Raw genomic sequence first — 17777 nt, 5'->3', positions numbered from 1 at the left:
TCCTTGAGTGGCCTATCGGCCTTGATAAGTGGTGACGCCTATGTAAAAAAAAAAAAATATATATATATATAAAGAAATTAAAGTTACAATAAGTTTACCAAAGTAATCAAAATGGTAAACTTAAAATATATTATAAATATTAAAGAGTTAATATTTACAAGTAAAGTAATCTCAACCAGATGTAAAAGCTCAATAAAACCGAAAAGGAAATAGAACTTATAATATGAACAAATGATTAATAAAACATGTTAAAAAACATATTTAATTTTAAAAAGGAAGCACAAGATAAGTGGATAGTCCTTAATCCGCGGAGTTTCGAAGAAATACTCTCCTTCTCATCAGAGGGCAGGAATTAGCAAAATGCGGGATCGTGAGGTAAGGGGAATAGGAGGTAAAAGAAAAAATGATAAAAGATTTCACATGAATGGATAGTCCGGTGAAGGGTAAAAAAATCCAAGAATCGTAAAATCCAAACACGATCGAATTAAAAACTTCCAATCCAACAGGTTAGTTCCAGAGTATTTCTTTGAAACTCCGCGGATTAAGAACTATCCACTTATCTTGTGCTTCTTTTTGTAAAATTAAATATGTTTTTAACTCTTTTTCAAGATGTTTTTTAACATGTTTTATTAATCATTTGTTCATATATATTATTATTAGTAGTAGTATTGATTTTTGATATTTACTTCAATGTTCAATACATGATTAGAGCTAGGTAATAAGTTATGAAAATATATTGTAATTAAGCTACACGGAGGTTTCTACTTTTCATCCTCTATGACGACTCATAAAGCTAAAATGTATATTTTTATAACTTATTTCTAATATATATGAAACAACAGACATGCGGAATATCCCTGAAAACTATTTTACCTGGGAATTTTACATTGCAGTTCATCCTCAAAGCGCCTCCTGAATATTTAATGACCCCTGAAGTTCGATTACCTTGAACCTATTGCTCTTAGACTACTGCCGCCTCACCTGGGTGTCGATTGAGGATTACTTTACCAAAAGTTCATTGTTTTGAAATTTATTTTTGAATCTACCTCTTTTGGACTGGCTTCAAAATATGATGACCTAAAGAGGTTCTTTTCCATTTTCCTCTCATTTTTGTCATTTTTGACCTGATGATTTAAGAAAATTCTCTGTAACTTTTATTCCTCAGTTTTTAATATATATATATATATATATATATATATATATATATATATATATATATGAACAAATGATTAATAAAATATGTTAAAAGACATCTTGAAAAAAATTTTAAAAAAAGGGAGCACAAGATAAGTGGATAGTCCTTAATCCACGGAGTTTCGAAGAAATACTCTCCTTCTCATCAGAGGGCAGGAATTAGCAAAATGCAGGATCGGATTTTGCATATAAAAGTATTTAATGAAACTACAAGTAAGTCGCAGATCTTACTTGGTTAAAAAAAGGGTGAGGTAAGGGGAACAGGAGGCAAAAGAAAAATAATAAAAAGATTTCACATGAATGGATAGTCCGGTGAAGGGTAAAAATCCAAAAATGGTAAAATCCAAAACAGTCGAATTTAAAATTTCAATCCAATGGGTAAATTCCAAATGGTCCAAAATCATCCAAAAGGCAGAGTTCCTTGGAAAAAAGCGCAAATGGAATGAATTCCAAATCATTAAAAGAAAAGCACTTGAGATAATATTTAAAACACGTCTGTCAAGGCTGGATGAATCCAAAAAATTTTATATATATTCACTAGTTTGGAGACGGAATGCGTTGTTGTGATAAGTGATTTTCTCTATTAATTCGCACTTTTTATTTTAAGATTCAAATATTAATAACATTTTATTTCAGTATTTAATTTATGTATTTCTGTTGTATTAAATGCTAGCTTTAATTTTTTTTTTTTTTTTTTTTTTCTCGTCCATAAATGTTTATCTACCAAGTTGATCTTAAATATTGTATAATCAATCCATTATATTATCATTTTCAGTCCCCCACCCCTAATTTCTGGCTCCCATCTTATCTCGCAATTACTTATAACGTCACCAACGAACTTCGGAAGAACCCCCCCCCCCATCCGATTTTGTTTTATATCATAAGTTACTTAAAACGTGATTAGTTAAAGTTCAGAATAAAATCACGCTTTCTCTTAACGGTTAATTTAAAAAAAAAATCTTCTGAACGCTATTAAAAGTTAAATTCTTCACTAGTTTGGAGACGGAATGCGTTGTTGTGATAAGTGATTTTCTCTATTAATTCGCACTTTTTATTTTAAGATTCAAATATTAATAACATTTTATTTCAGTATTTAATTTATGTATTTCTGTTGTATTAAATGCTAGCTTTAATTTTTTTTTTTTTTTTTTTTTCTCGTCCATAAATGTTTATCTACCAAGTTGATCTTAAATATTGTATAATCAATCCATTATATTATCATTTTCAGTCCCCCACCCCTAATTTCTGGCTCCCATCTTATCTCGCAATTACTTATAACGTCACCAACGAACTTCGGAAGAACCCCCCCCCCCCATCCGATTTTGTTTTATATCATAAGTTACTTAAAACGTGATTAGTTAAAGTTCAGAATAAAATCACGCTTTCTCTTAACGGTTAATTAAAAAAAAAAATCTTCTGAACGCTATTAAAAGTTAAATTCTTCACTAGTTTGGAGACGGAATGCGTTGTTGTGATAAGTGATTTTCTCTATTAATTCGCACTTTTTATTTTAAGATTCAAATATTAATAACATTTTATTTCAGTATTTAATTTATGTATTTCTGTTGTATTAAATGCTAGCTTTAATTTTTTTTTTTTTTTTTTTTTTTTTTTTTTTTTTCTCGTCCATAAATGTTTATTTATCTACCGAGTTGATTGCAAAAATAGATTACCTAATTGTACTCATTTTTAGTTCGTGGGAGGGGAATCTATCACCATACTTTCCCTTAAACAGGTCCGTTGGACTTTTATTAAGTACAATACTTAATAGTTATTTTTTATTTTTTATTTATTTATTTATTTTTTTTTTTTTTATTTTATTTTTTTTTTTTTTTTTTTTTTTTTTTTTTTTTAATGGAGAGTAGAAAACGCATTGTGGATGCGTTATCGGCAGCTCCTGTTACTCTCGCTTCTTCTTATTTGTCCCTCAGTCCTCATTTTTAAATGAGTGATTTTTCTGACAAAGGGAGAAGAAAAAGCTGTTTTCTAGGTTGGCAGTATTTTTGCGCGAACAGTTGGCAGAGTTGGTGGAAATTTTCTGTTTCTATGTCTATCCTTGTAGCCATGTCACTAGTAAGGGTGCTGGAGGTAAACGTTTTGTCTGGGCTGACGTTATCCGCCTGATAGTCAGGGACCCGAACCTTGGATTAACCACTAAGGAGGCTGTCCTATCAGCAGGTGCAAAGTACTGGGGCTGCTGTATTGCCATTTGGTGAATGGAATCTGGACCATGCAGTAGCTTCTGGTGGGGCCTCTCGATGCCATACTAGTGGGTAATTGTTACGGCTTTACCTTATCATGTGGTACAAAAAAAAAAAAAAAAAAAAAAAAAAAAATTCTTCGTTTCTTTTTCTCTCTTAGTTTCCCCTCTCTGTCCTGCTCTAAGTAAATCTGTCGACCTAGTCCACAAATTCCAAAATTTCATCATGACAAGTTTCAAGAAAAAATACACGATTAAACCCGGTTCTCCAACTTCCAACGTAGACCCCTACTACCATGTCTCCTTCTCCAACATCAGGGGTCTACGTTCTAACCTTCCAGAGGTTGAAACCCAATTACAGGAGACTAAACCAGACCTTTTATTTTTAAGTGAAACTGGCATTGGACAGGCTATTTCCCTTGATGAGTTTGCAATTACAGGATACTCTAACTTAACTTCTAAATCTGACCCCCAAGATCGCCATGGGCATGGAATATGTGCCTATATTAAAGATAGCTTTCCATGTGGGAGGGACATCTCCAGGGAAGATCCTAACTTACCTTATATGTGCTTCCGGGTTGCTTTAGCTCACACTACTGCATTTATATTTACTCTCTATCGCCCCCACAACAGCGGAGTTACTATCTTTCAAAGCATATCTGAGAAAATTGACCAAGTCCTTTCTACTTATCCTTCAGCTAACATTCACGTATGTGGAGACTTCAATGTTCACAACGTCGAATGGTTGACCCACTCAAACAAGACCGATGATGAGGGGAGGTTCTGTCATGATTTCTCCATTGCCTATGACCTCACTCAGATTGTTCAGGAACCTACCCGTGTGCCCGATAATGACGGCCAGTATGCGAGCCTACTAGACCTTTTTCTCACAACTTGCCCTGAACTATGTTCAGTTTCTGTTCTGTCGCCTCTTGGATCTTCCGACCACTCTGTTGTATCAATTAAGATAAAAATGAAATGTAATAAGTCCCCAGACGTACCTCTTCATCGTACAGTATATCGATACACTAAGGCTGACTGGGATAGCTTCCGTACATTTATATCTGATCTACCTCTGCATTCCATGTTTAAAAAGGATGTGTCCTCTATAGTATTAGACCTAACTGAATGGTTAATTGTAGGTATTGACCATTTCATACCCTCTAAAAAGTTTCAGCAAAAACCTAACAGCCAGCCATGGTTCTCTCCAGAATGTGCTGCTGCCATTGCGCACAGAAATCACTTTTTCCACTGCTTCAAACGGAATAGATGTATGGAAACTAAAGCCGTTTTCAGGACTGCCAGCAACCATTGTAAGAAAGTAATAAGGAACGCAAGAGAGTTGTATGCTCAATCTGTTAAGTCCAAAGTAGCTGAGCAGCGGCTTGGTTCCCACCAGTTTTGGCAAATAGCAAACAGAATCCTGAACAGAAGCGTGTGCTCCATCCCAACTATTATCAATGGATCTGAGGTAATCTCGTCAGCATCAGACAAAGCCAAACTCTTTGTCAAGAACTTTGCAGCTAATTCTACCCTTTGCGACCAAGACCGCCAACCCCCAATATTTCCTCTTGTATCAGAAAACACGCTATGTGATATACGTATATCTGTACGTGATGTTGCCAAACTAATCAAAAACCTTGATTCCAGTAAAGCAACTGGCCCTGATGGTATTCCAATTATAGTACTCAAAAAACTTCAACCTGAACTAGCGCCCATACTTACAAAACTGTTTAAACGTTGTCTTAAGGAGAATAGTTTCCCATCTCCCTGGAAAATCTCATCAGTATGCCCTGTATTTAAGAATTCAGGTGATCGCTCATCCCCCTCTCAGTACAGGCCAATAAGTCTCCTGTGCGTCATGAGTAAGTTGCTAGAATCTGTATTAAATACAGAAGTAATCAAACATCTCAACAAAAATAACCTTCTTAGTGACACTCAATATGGTTTCCGTTCTGCTAGATCTACAGCAGATGTCCTTACAGTTATATCGCATAGGATTAGCAAATCTCTCGACGGTGGCAATCTTTCTAGGGCAATTGCTCTTGACATATCTAAAGCCTTTGATAGGGTATGGCATAAAGGTTTACTTCATAAGATCGCTAGCTATGGTATAGCTGGAAAAGTCTTCTCAATTATTAAATCATTTCTTTCTGATAGATTCATAAGAGTAGTAGTTGAGGGGCAAAAATCAGAAGCTCACAATATTAATGCCGGTGTCCCTCAGGGATCCATCCTGGGCCCAACTCTTTTCCTGATCTACATTAATGATCTTCCAAATCATATCCTTACATCATTTGTAGACATTTATGCTGACGACACTACCATTTATGGTACCACATCTAAGACAGTAAACGAGCAAGTTCTCTCCAATTCTCTCTCCTCTGATCTTGAGCACGTAGTACAATGGGGAAAGGAGTGGCTGGTTACTTTTAATGCATCTAAAACCAAGCTTCTCTCTTTACATCATCAACATTCTAATCCACATTTGTCATCAATTGAAATGAATGGCTCTCGTCTTCAGGAGGCCTCAAGTTTTGACAAGCTTCTGGGCTTGACCATTACTCCTGATCTTAAATGGAACACGTATATCAAATCTGTTGCCAAGGCCGCTGGAAAAATGGTGGGATCTTTCTATCGATCCAGTAGATATCTCACTGCTGATGCTATTCTCTATCTATATAAGAGCCAGGTACGTCCAAGGATGGAATACTGTTGCCACATCTGGGCAGGAGCTGCTAGAAAGAACTTGTCCTGCCTTGATAGAGTTCAAAATAGACTTCGTAGCCTCGTAGGAGATGTCCTTTTCTCCTCCTTGCAACCTCTATCTCACAGAAGAGATGTTGCGAGTTTGTCTCTGATGTATCGTTATTTTCATGGAAAGTGTTCAACTGAGCTTCAATCTATGGTCCCCCCTCGCCAAACTTTCACAAGAAACACTCGTCTAGCTGTAAACACTATCAATAATTTCCCCCACTCTTTATCTGTGCCTAAACCTAAACGTAGATTCCATGAACAAAGCTTCTTTCTTAGAACTGCACGCCTGTGGAATTGTCTTCCGTTTTCCTGCTTTCCGGCTGACTACAATATGGTTTTGTTCAAGTCTAAAGTAAATAAGTTCTTGATGAGCCGTTCCATATAAGTTATTAAATTTACCAAATTTTCATTACTAATGATTACTAAATTGACCAACTTCTACTGTACACTCTTTAACCCTTATCCTTGAGTGGCCTCTGGGCCTTGATAATGTGGTGATGCCTTTGTAAAAAAAAAAAAAAAAAAAAAAAAATATATATATATATATATATATATATATATATACACACATACACAGGGTAGCCCACTTAAAAGTTGCCCAGAAAATGTAGTAGAAAAGAGGAACATTCTTTTATTGTTTAAATTAGCTGTAGCGTTATAAAAAATGCTGGAAGTGCTCCCCCGTTAACATCTATGCATTTCCGGGCACGTTTGACAATGTTTGCAGATATTGCCTGTAAATCTTCTCTGGTGATTCTGATAGCGTTGGTAATGTTCTCGTTTAGTTGGTCTAGATTGTGAGGATTATTTCCATTTTGTTTTAAAGTCCCCCAAAGATAAAAATCATATGATGATGAGTCTGGGGAATGTGGAGGCCGTTACCCTTGCTTATTGCTCTCTCTTCCGTAAACATTAACTCGTGTCAGTGATCTAGGAGACGTGTGGCATGTAGCGCCATCTTGTTGGAAAAAGAATTGCATTTTGTCTTGTGGTGTCAGTTGGTGGTTAAGAGAAAGATTAAATAGATCGGGCTACTTTTAAGTGGGCTGCTCTGTATATACATAAGAGAAAGGGATAACCAGTGAATCAGCGATTTGGTCTCATCATGATGATGATGATACTTGTAAGGTTACAGTTCCATTGTATAAAATTAGCCAATAAAATAATGCTCCTTGTTAACATTTTCAAAACATGTCTTTTTTCAGATTTTTTTTCTCGTAGTTCTAAGTTTGATTTTCATTTTTATTTCAGGTAAATCCACGTGATAATCGATTGCTCTTTGAAGTCTTTGATGAAAACCGATTGGTATGTACTCCATTTTATCCCCCCCCCCCCAAAAAAAAACGGACGCTTTTTTCCTATTGCAATACAAATGAATGTAGTGTTACCTTGGTACAATTTTTTTGTTTGTTTCAGTGTTTACAGGCTTTGTTTAAATTGATTGAATTACTCAAAATCTTTTTTTCAATTTTTAAAGTCATCAACAAAAAAAACTATATGGATTTATTGTCACAGTCACAGAAAACGATAATGCATCCATCTAAGAAAAGCATTGGCACAAATAACCACATGTAATATAGGGCTCTACATTGCGAGCCACTTTTTCAAAGTGGTGGCTAGAAATAATGAAACATTTATCTTTTAGCGATTGTATTTCTTTTACTGGCAATCTTCCAAATCTCACTACTGAGTAAAATATGTCTTTTCAACTTTTTTTTTTTTTTATATAAAACGAACAAAGTTAAAATGTCTAAACAATAAAAGTTTTATAGAAAGTATACTTTTTTTTTTTTTTTAACGAAGGCTTTTTAAAAAAATATCTGAAGAAATTAAAATGTTTATACTTTCAAGTATCAACATAAAATTTGTTGTATATTTAGAATTACACTTATTAAAAAAAAAAAAAAAACAACATAAAAAACTCTTTAAGATGTACATACTTGTCACAGAATGAAGATGTCATATTCTAAAAATCATGTGGGTTTGGCTAGTAACTTTTCTATTTGATTAGTAAACGAAAATATTTAGTTGTCAAAGGTCAACTAAAGATAAATTTGTCCGTAGAGACCTGTAATACATTATAGACTTTCATATTTCAAACACCCTAAATATGTAGTCATTGGGTTTATTGTTCATATGCCCCTCGTATGCTATTTGGTGCCAAAAATAATATGGCAGAAACGTTGAGGAAATTTTCATGTAAGAAAATAAGGAATGAGACTTGTTTTTACAAAAAAAAAAAAAAAAAATCGGATAAAATTTTCTGCTGCTAAAACCAATAGCCATAACTTTGATCTCTTTTGGTAACTGATCTCGAACAGTATTCTGCATATGATATTCAATTGCACCTTGTGTTAAGGACTCAAATTTGAGGAAAGTGGAATCACACCTTAGTTGCTACAGAACCCCCCCCCCCATAATGCTACATGAAATCAATAAAATTTGTAATCCATTTTCGCAATCTAACCATATTTGGTACAAGTAAACTTCACTCTGTGTTTGGCTTATCCACCAAGTTTTAATTATGGATGTCCAACAGTCTATTGTTGTCACCATTCAATGATAAGCACACCTGGATATGATGTATTATAACTCTGAAACACTTCTCTCTTGATTTTGTCTTTGTTGACCCTCTTCCATTAAGACGATGATTTGATTTTTTTGTTTCCCCCCCCCCCCCATATTAAAAAATAAAGAAAAATGTATATGATAAATATATCCGTGACAAAACAAAAATATCATGTTCCCCAAAAATCATGTAAATTAATCATTTGTATTTAGATTCTTCGGATTACTGTTCTCGTCTTGAGTGTCATTTTCACAATGTTTCAGTCAATGTAACCTCCAACCTTCTTCAGGTGTATCTTGTTAAACTCAGGAATTTGGATGGAATTTCAAACGGAATCTTCATCTGAAAATTTAGAAATGTAAAGTGATCATGTAGTTTTATTTTTAAATATAATCAAATTTTATGTGTAATGGAAGAACAGCTGTCTTGTCCGCCATGTTGAAAACAATCTAAAAAAAAAAACCCAGATAACTCAATAATTGAAACCTTTAAAATCTATGTTGTAATACCTAGGAATTCCCATTAATTGCTTAAAAATGATTTTCTTTATAAAAATAAAACTACTTGATCAATTTGATGTGATTTTTGGAATATGATATTTTCATTTTGTTGCAGCTATGTACCTTATACAGATAATTTTCTTCATTTTTGCTTTTTGATATAAGGGAATTCTGAACAAGAACCAATGATTATGATAGACATTAGTTTTTAGATGACTCCAGAAATAAAAAAAAAAAAAAACGGGAGATGAGGCATAGTTTGATAACTGAAGCCGATTTAGGATAAAATTTTCTGCTGATAAAATGATAGTAAGTATCATGAGAGCCATTCAATTTTTAATTTGAAATGTGGTGAGTTGTCTCCTCTTGTTGGCAGCACTATACATCCTTCACAACTCTTTGCACAAAGCTGCTTAACCCTCACGAGGTAGCGTTAAAGATTCATGACTGAGACTTGGCTGACAAGTTGGGCATAAACTGGAATTTATTTGTACCAAATATAGTTGGATTGCGTAAAGGATTGTGAGTTTTATTAACGATTCCATTAGTGGCATTTTTTTAGGTTTATCCTCACTGATTGCATGGATTATGGATTAAATAAAAGCTCTGGATATGAATTGGCTTCCTGACCTAAACTGTACCCAACATTGATGGGGTTTTTCCCCCCTTTGCAAAACTCAATCATGTTTTGCAAAGCAAGAATTTTTCTTTACAAATAAAACCAATCGAACAAAACATCATGAATAATAATATTTAAAGATATAAGGAACTTGAAGATATAAGGAACTTTTGCTAAAATTACTGGATTTGGCATTAATTGAATAACCTCAAAAGAGTTGATATGCCATAAAACAAACTAAAATCTATGAATAAATATTTTAAGATACAAAAAGTTTGAAGTGTAAAAAATTATTTCTAAAATTAAATTACTGAATCCAGCATCTAGAAAAGGTTGATATGTTGCAAAGAAAAACAACCAAACCAAAAATCCATGAATTAATACTTGAAGGTATTAAGAACTTGAAGCATAAACACTGTTCTGGGGTAGTTAACACCCCTATACCCATGATAGTATGGATTGGTCTGGCACTATGTAAGCCAGCCATTTCTGCCGTCAAGTGAAGAGCACGCACGCAGTTTAACCATTCGTAGTGAACATCAGGACTCTTTCATCTTAATATGGTGACCTCTAACCGGACAACAACAAAAACTTTCATCAAAATAACCAGATTTGGCATTAAATAACTCCAAAATAGGTTGATATTCCATGAGACAAAACAATCCTTGTGCTAGGACATGAAAGTATATCCAGTGGTTGACACAAATTCACACCATTAATAAATATTTGAAAATGTTGAAATTTTTTAATATTAAATCTTGTTACTTATACAACTTTGTGCCGGCATCTTCTAGCAGGTTATGTAAGCAGTCGAAAGACGCTGAAGTGATTATCCAATCGGTACTTAAGTATTCTTTGAACCGGACATAACTTGGCGTTTGTCTCGGTTTTTCCTGGGACATCAACAGCTCGGGTTTAGCTGCTGTCTGACGTAACATAGCGATCAGCCAATCACAATGCCACGCGTTGAGTTTCAACTTGCCGTGCATGTGTGCGCGCATGCTCGAGCAGCAGATGAGAATTTGGATACCAATTGGAAGAAAAAAAAAATCCATTTCTTACATGCAAATCTTGAAGAGTAGTGAAGATCTTAAAAAAAAAAAAAAAAAAAAAAAAATGAATTTGAACATCTTGGCACAACAGCTCCAAAGCACCGGAATAAACTTTTGTCAACAGAAGAAACTAATGGCAAAATCGCTAAAATGTGCAACCTGCGGCCACAAGTGCATCCTAGCAAAAAAAAAAAAAGGGAGCATAACGGACAGCTATGGCTGGAGATGTGGCAATGTTAAATATCGACGGTGGACAGCAATCAAGACTGGGACCTTTGCAAAAGTCACAGCTGAAAATCGCGTGCATTATCAAACTGATATACTTACGGGTGTCTGAGATGGTAACAAATAAAAACCTCCTTCATAGATCCTGAAATGCAGGCAACTACGAATCATGTGGAGTGACTATGGAAGGAAGCCGAACAGCGCAACAAATAAGAATGCGGAACCAGCCAGGAGCTTTTAGACACCTATCTTTTAGAGTTTATGTGGAGGCAAAAATTTGGTAGCGATCCGTTTGTCTCCATATTAAAAACATCTTCCTAAGGAAATTTTCCTGGCATTGGGGGGAAAAAAAAAAAAAAAAAAGATTCCAACTACTCCCAATCTCACCCATTTTTGTTGTTTTATAAAAAAAAAAAAATACTTGAAAAACGTATCCCCCCCCCAAAAAAAAATAAAAATTAGTTTGTTTCAATTTTCTTTCATAAAATTAAAAAAATACTTGACGACAAAAATTTATCTAAAACATTTGCTTTAAATTATTAATTGGACAAAAAAAAAACGTTTGCTAACATTTATTTAAAAAAAAAAAAAAATTTGCTTAAAAATTATTTGACACCCCCTCCATCCCCTTTTTTTTTTTTTTTTCGCACTAAAACACCTTTTCTTCACAATAAAAATGAAAAATTACGTTAGGTTTTGCTTTTGTTTCTTCATTAAAAAATTTACTATTTTCTTCTATGTAGCATTATTATAATTTCATCGGCAACACTTGGCATTATCCGGCTGTTAACGTCATGCTCTGGAGAAAGTCGAGCGAACGCCGAGTTACGACTTGTTCAAAGCATGCATAAGTACCATCCAATCAGCTATCAGATGATGACAAATACCAATGAAAACGTGAAATTTATTAAATCAAGGAATTTTTTTAAAACCGAAAATGATTTTCAACACGTCAACATGGACCCCCCCCCCCCATATTTCCATATGTTAAGAATAACTTTCTATTTAGAAATCTATTCTTAATAAGTATAGAAGCGAAAAATTTCCGACTGGGTTCATAAGCAGCCGGAAGTTTCCACTGAGGCAATTATCCAATAAGCTGTCAGAAGATAAGTTTCAAGGAAATCATGAAATTCATTAAATTACTTTTTAATACGTTATGTCAATGTGATACTCCTCCCTTTTGCGCACGGCAAAACTAGTTATTTAAATACAAAGCCATTCTTAACATGGGAATGTGGGGGCACACTGTTTTAGATTATTCGTCTGGCAATCTTTGCTTCTGCATAGATGTGTGTGTGTGTATATATATATATATATATATATATATATATACACACACACATATATATACACATACATACAGAGTGCCTTCAATAAGTTTCCAGACTTTTTTCGTATGAGCACTTTTATTGATAGTACACACATGAAACTCTAGTCCCCTTCAAAGTAATCTCCTCTGGCTGCAATGCACTTGTTGTACTGTTCTACCAACGTCTGGGAAGTCCCATGGAAGTCCATATAACATTTCCAGAGTTGGATGATTTCGCCATGAGAGATTGAGTTCTCTTCTCAAAGGACGTGTGTAACATCCATCCAAACGACGCTGTTGTTTTGCTGAAAGAGTTCAAGTTCCAGATCCATAGAGTAAGATTGGCTCAATAAGTATGCGGAAAACTTGGATTTTGAATTTGCGAGCAAGATTGGATTTCCAGATTCATTTTGTTGCAGGCAGTTCATGCTATGCCCTTTTTAATGTTAATGTGTGAGTGTATATCAATGACCCTCGTCACAGCCTCTTTCATCTCAGTTGTTTCATAACAACAGCCTCTAAGTTTTTACTTGAGCTTTAGAGCTTAGAGAATATCCAAAAGTTACAGGGAGGCTTGGGACAAACTTGCGCAAATCTTCCGCATCTTCAGGTCCTCATGAATAATTGTGTGTACAGTTCCCACACTGACATCAAACTGTGTACTTATTGTCTCTATAGACACACGACAGTCCTTATCCATGAAATTCTTTATTTGGCCAATCAACTTTGGTGTACTGACTTTCTTACTTCTCCTGGTGCTACCAGATCAGGCTGTCTATTGGCTTCCTGAGACGAAATGCACCTACATTGATGTTCCTTTTTGTTTTTCTATTTTCTTTTGTAAAACTTGTGTTCTGCAAAAATAAAAACAAAAACAACAGTTCCCCCCCCCCTCCACTCTCCTTTCTTTTTCTATCCCACCTACCCAACCCCGTCGGTGGGGCATAAGAATACACCGACTACCCCCCTGCAGAGAGTAAAAACCTCTCAATGGGGCCACCTATTGGCTGTGGGTGGCGACCCGTAATGCCTAGGAAAGGGATCCTGGTGGCTGTGTAACTGATACCTAGGGAAAACAAAGGTATCAGTTGCAACACTCCACTTTGGCCTCATACTGGGCTAGACGGGCGGTTTGACGGGCCCGATCCAATCACTCGGCTGGTCACGTCAAGCTCTAAACCTGACTAACATAACAAGAAAATCCACTCGCACTCGCCACCTTTTTTACAATAAACAGATTTAGAAAGCGGTGGCTCATGAGTCAATCAACTCGCTTGACAAATGGACTTATCATGGCTGAAAAACAAATATTCTTACTAAAAAGAGGCTTTTGAAAAAAAAAATTTTTTTAGTAAAAATGGACGAACTGCAGGTGCTTAGGTCCACCAACGAGACGAGTATACCTCCCGTGTATCCCTGTTGCTGTTGGGGCAAATGGGTCCCCCCCCCAACACCTCCTATATAGGGCTCCGGGGTGGGTGGGGAGCACGAGAGAAGAAAAATTACGAACTACACAAATGGCCCACTATAAGCCTCAAAAAAGAAGTCATTCAGAAGTTTCTGATTTGACTAGCTCAGACTCGGAAACTGAAATAAACAAACAAACCTTCCCGAGATTTTTTGTAATAGAAACAATTGAAGGAGAACAAATAACAAAAATGTCTCCCTTCAAAATAGAAAGAATACTATCAAAAGGAATCAAGCCAAAAACTGTAAAAAAACAAAAAAATGGCACACTGTTAATCGAAATAACAAACCAGAAACAAGCAACTGAAATTTACAAATGGAAACTTTTCGATGATCGAAAAATAAAAACCTACCCCCACAGAACATTGAACACTAGCAAAGGTGTAATCAGGTGCCCCGAACTAGCCCTGTGCCCATTAGAAGAAACAAAAAATAATCTTAAAAATCAAAACGTCATTGATATCAAAAGAATTCAGTTAAAAACAAGATCCGACAAAATCATAGACACAAACACATATTAACATTTGATACTCCTCAAATACCTAACAACATAAAAATAAACACTGGAATTTACATACCAAGCCCATTCAGGTGTCACAATTGTCATCGATACGGGCACCATAAAGATCAATGTACACGACACGACCACCAACTTGCATGAGATGCGGAGACAAAGAAACACATACTGATTGTCAAAACACACCAAAATGCGTCAATTGCCATCAAAATCATAGCGCAAACTCAAAAGAATGCGAAAAATGGAAAAAAGAAAAAGAAACTCTCAGAATAAAATACACCAAAAACATAAGCTTTCAAGAAGCCCGTAAATTAGCAGAAAACACAAAATACTCTGAGATAACAAAAAGAAATACACAGCCTAACCTTGAACCAAATAATAACACAACAAAAACAAATCCCTCAAACACCCAAATTGAAATATTCATGAAATTACTCAACGAAATGAGAGAACTAATAGAAGACTTAAAAAAAAACATGAAACAAACTATCACAGAAAGTAAAGATTTTTAAAGAATATAACCGAAATAAAACAAAGTCCCCAAACTAAAACTCTACCACAAAAACCTATTAAACTCCAAACAACAGCATCCATAGAAACAACCCCTACGACAGAAAAAATAAACAGACCCCAAAAGAACCCCACAAGACCGCTACCAATAAAAGCAAAACAGATCCCGCTCAACCTCTATATCAGGACCCCACCACCCACCGCAACCCCATTCTCGATGTGAAACCCGAAACACCCAAGCAAACATGGAAACTATGGACGTAGACATAAACACCAACAGTCCAAAACCAGAAAAAGACAAACTATGGCTCATAAAATAATTCAATGGAACATAAGAGGAACAAAACCCAACTTTGGAGAAATATTACTCCTTATAAAAACTTTCTGCCCTGCTATATAATTGCCCTTACAAGAAACTCGCCTAAAAGAAGATAATACAATTAATATAAAACACTACTGCTCATATAACTACATAAACAAGAATTCAAACATAGCTACAGGAGGATCATCACTACTTATAAACAAAAACATCCCACACAGTGAAATAAACCTAAAAACAAACATGCAAGCTGTTGCAATAACCACAATATTCCATAAAACAATAACATTCTGTTCACTATACATCCCACCAAGTGAAAGAAAAGAAACTGAACTAAATGCTCTAATCCAACAACTACCAAAACCATTCATACTAAGGGGGACCTAAACAGCCACAACGAACTATGGGGTAGTACAAGAAATGACAAACGTGGTAAAATAATCAAAACGCTACTTAACCAAAATCAATTATGCCTACTCAACACCAAAGAAAATACATATCTACACCCAGCAACAGGCACTCTCTCAGCTATTGATTTAGCAATTTGCGACCCAACTCTATTTATGGACTACAACTGGAAAACACATGATGATCCGTGCGGAAGCGACCACTAAATTTAAAAAAGGCAAACTGGGAAAAATTCCAAAACTCCTGCAAATCTAGACTGATACCAGAAGCAAACATCCAGACTGAGAATCACATAATATATTTCAACAATACACTCCTTTCCATTGCAAAAGAAAACATACCAAAAAGTTCTCCCCCTAATAAAGTCAACAAACAATGGTATAACAAAGAATGCCAGGAAGCAGTGAGAATGCGATGTGCCAAACTAAGAAAATTTTAAAAGAATCCAACTAAGGAAAACCTAGATCAATTTAAAAACAGCAGAGCAAAAGCAAGAAAAATCATCAAAGAAACAAAAAGAAACACATAGAAAAACTTTATATCAAAAATAAATGAGAACACCAAAATCAAAAAAGTATGGGAGATGGTAAGAAAAATATCTGGGAAAAACAAAGACCCAATCAAACACATTACTTGCAATAACATAAAAATTACTAACAAAGAAAATATTGCAAACAAACTAGCTGAACAATTCTCCATAAACTTATCAAAAAACCAATCAAAGAAATTCCAAACCCTAAAACAGAACGAAGAAAAAAGAATTAACTTCAAATCAAAAAACGAATAACATTACAACCAACCATTCAACAGAACTAAAAGAGGCAATCCAAAAATCTCATGCTACATCAGTAGGCCCTAACAAAATCAATTTCTAAAAAAACTATCAAAACCATCACTCAACTACCTTCTACAAATATACAACGACATATTGATGAACAATAACATCCCCAAAAAACTGGAAAGAAGCCATAGTAATTCCAATACCTAAACCAAAAAGAGACCATTCAGATCCAACAAATTGCCCTCACCAGCTGCGTATGCAAGACCTTCGAAAGGATGGTCAATGAAAGACTAACATGGTATCTTGAAAGCAAAAACCTGATAACAGAATATCAATCAGGCTTCAGGAAAAATAGAAGCCCCATCGACCACCTAATCAGACTAGAAACATTCATCAGAGAAGCTTTTGCCAGAAAAGAACACCTAATAACAATCTTTTTCGACCTAGAAAAAGCATATGACACTACTTGGAAATATGGCATTAAATAAGACTTATATGAACTTGGATTTAGGGTCAGAATGCCAGAATTCATTTGCAATCTCTTAAATGATAGACACTTCCAAGTAAGACTAGGCAACACACTCTCAGCCCAAAAAGAACAAGAAATGGGGGTACCTCAGGGTAGCATCTTATCCGTCACTCTTTTCAACATAAAAATAAATAAAATCATTGAAAACATAAACCCTGGTACTGACTGTGCCCTATACGTGGACGACTTACTCATCTGCTACCGATCAAAATGCATAACCACAGCTGAACGAAAACTGCAACTTTGTCGAAATAAACGAATGGGCCACAGAAAATGGTTTTAAATTCTCAAAAGAAAAAACAATGATCCCATCCTAAAACTGGATAACAATATCATCCCTGTCGTTGAACAACACAAGTACCTGGGCTTAATATACGACAGGAAACTGACCTTCATACCTCCACATAAAAATCTAAAAACAAAATGTCACAAGGCCATTAAACTGATCAAAGTCCTACCCCACACTGACTGGGGCGCTGACAAAACCACACTACTTAAACTATACCGTTCCTTAATAAGATCCAAGCTGGATTATGGATGCTTCATATATGAGGCAACCAGAGAATCATATATAAAAGAACTAAACACAATACACCACCAAGGCTTAAGATTGGCTCTCAGAGCCTTCACCACTTCAAAGTCTATACACCGAGTCTAACGAACCTCCACTGATACTTAGACAGAAAAAACTAGCCCTGTAATACTGCTTAAAACTCTCATGTCCATCAAACCCTGCAAACAATTGTTTACCACCAACAACACACAACAACACACAAACTTCTTCAATGGAAGAGAAAATAGTATTAAACCATACAGCC

The 17777-nt window shown here is 35.2% G+C and overlaps 1 protein-coding gene across 22 annotated transcripts in view; it reads left to right on the top strand.

Annotated features, from left to right (window-relative positions):
* Window positions 1-17777, top strand: part of LOC145249721 (E3 ubiquitin-protein ligase NEDD4-like) — a 622527-nt gene that overhangs the window by 489152 nt on the left and 115598 nt on the right. For all 22 annotated transcript variants that reach the window (XM_080111610.1, XM_080111606.1, XM_080111604.1 and 19 more), the window contains one exon: window positions 7403-7456. In XM_080111610.1, the coding sequence (XP_079967736.1) occupies window positions 7403-7456 (54 nt within the window). The remainder of the gene's footprint in view (window positions 1-7402; window positions 7457-17777) is intronic.

The sequence above is a fragment of the Euprymna scolopes genome, chromosome 28, assembly GCF_053919585.1.
Source record: "Euprymna scolopes isolate OS-2025 chromosome 28, ASM5391958v1, whole genome shotgun sequence".
Taxonomy (NCBI): Eukaryota; Metazoa; Mollusca; class Cephalopoda; order Sepiida; family Sepiolidae; genus Euprymna; species Euprymna scolopes.
The sequence above is the reverse complement of the archived record's forward strand: the minus strand, read 5'-3'. Positions and strand labels throughout refer to the sequence as shown.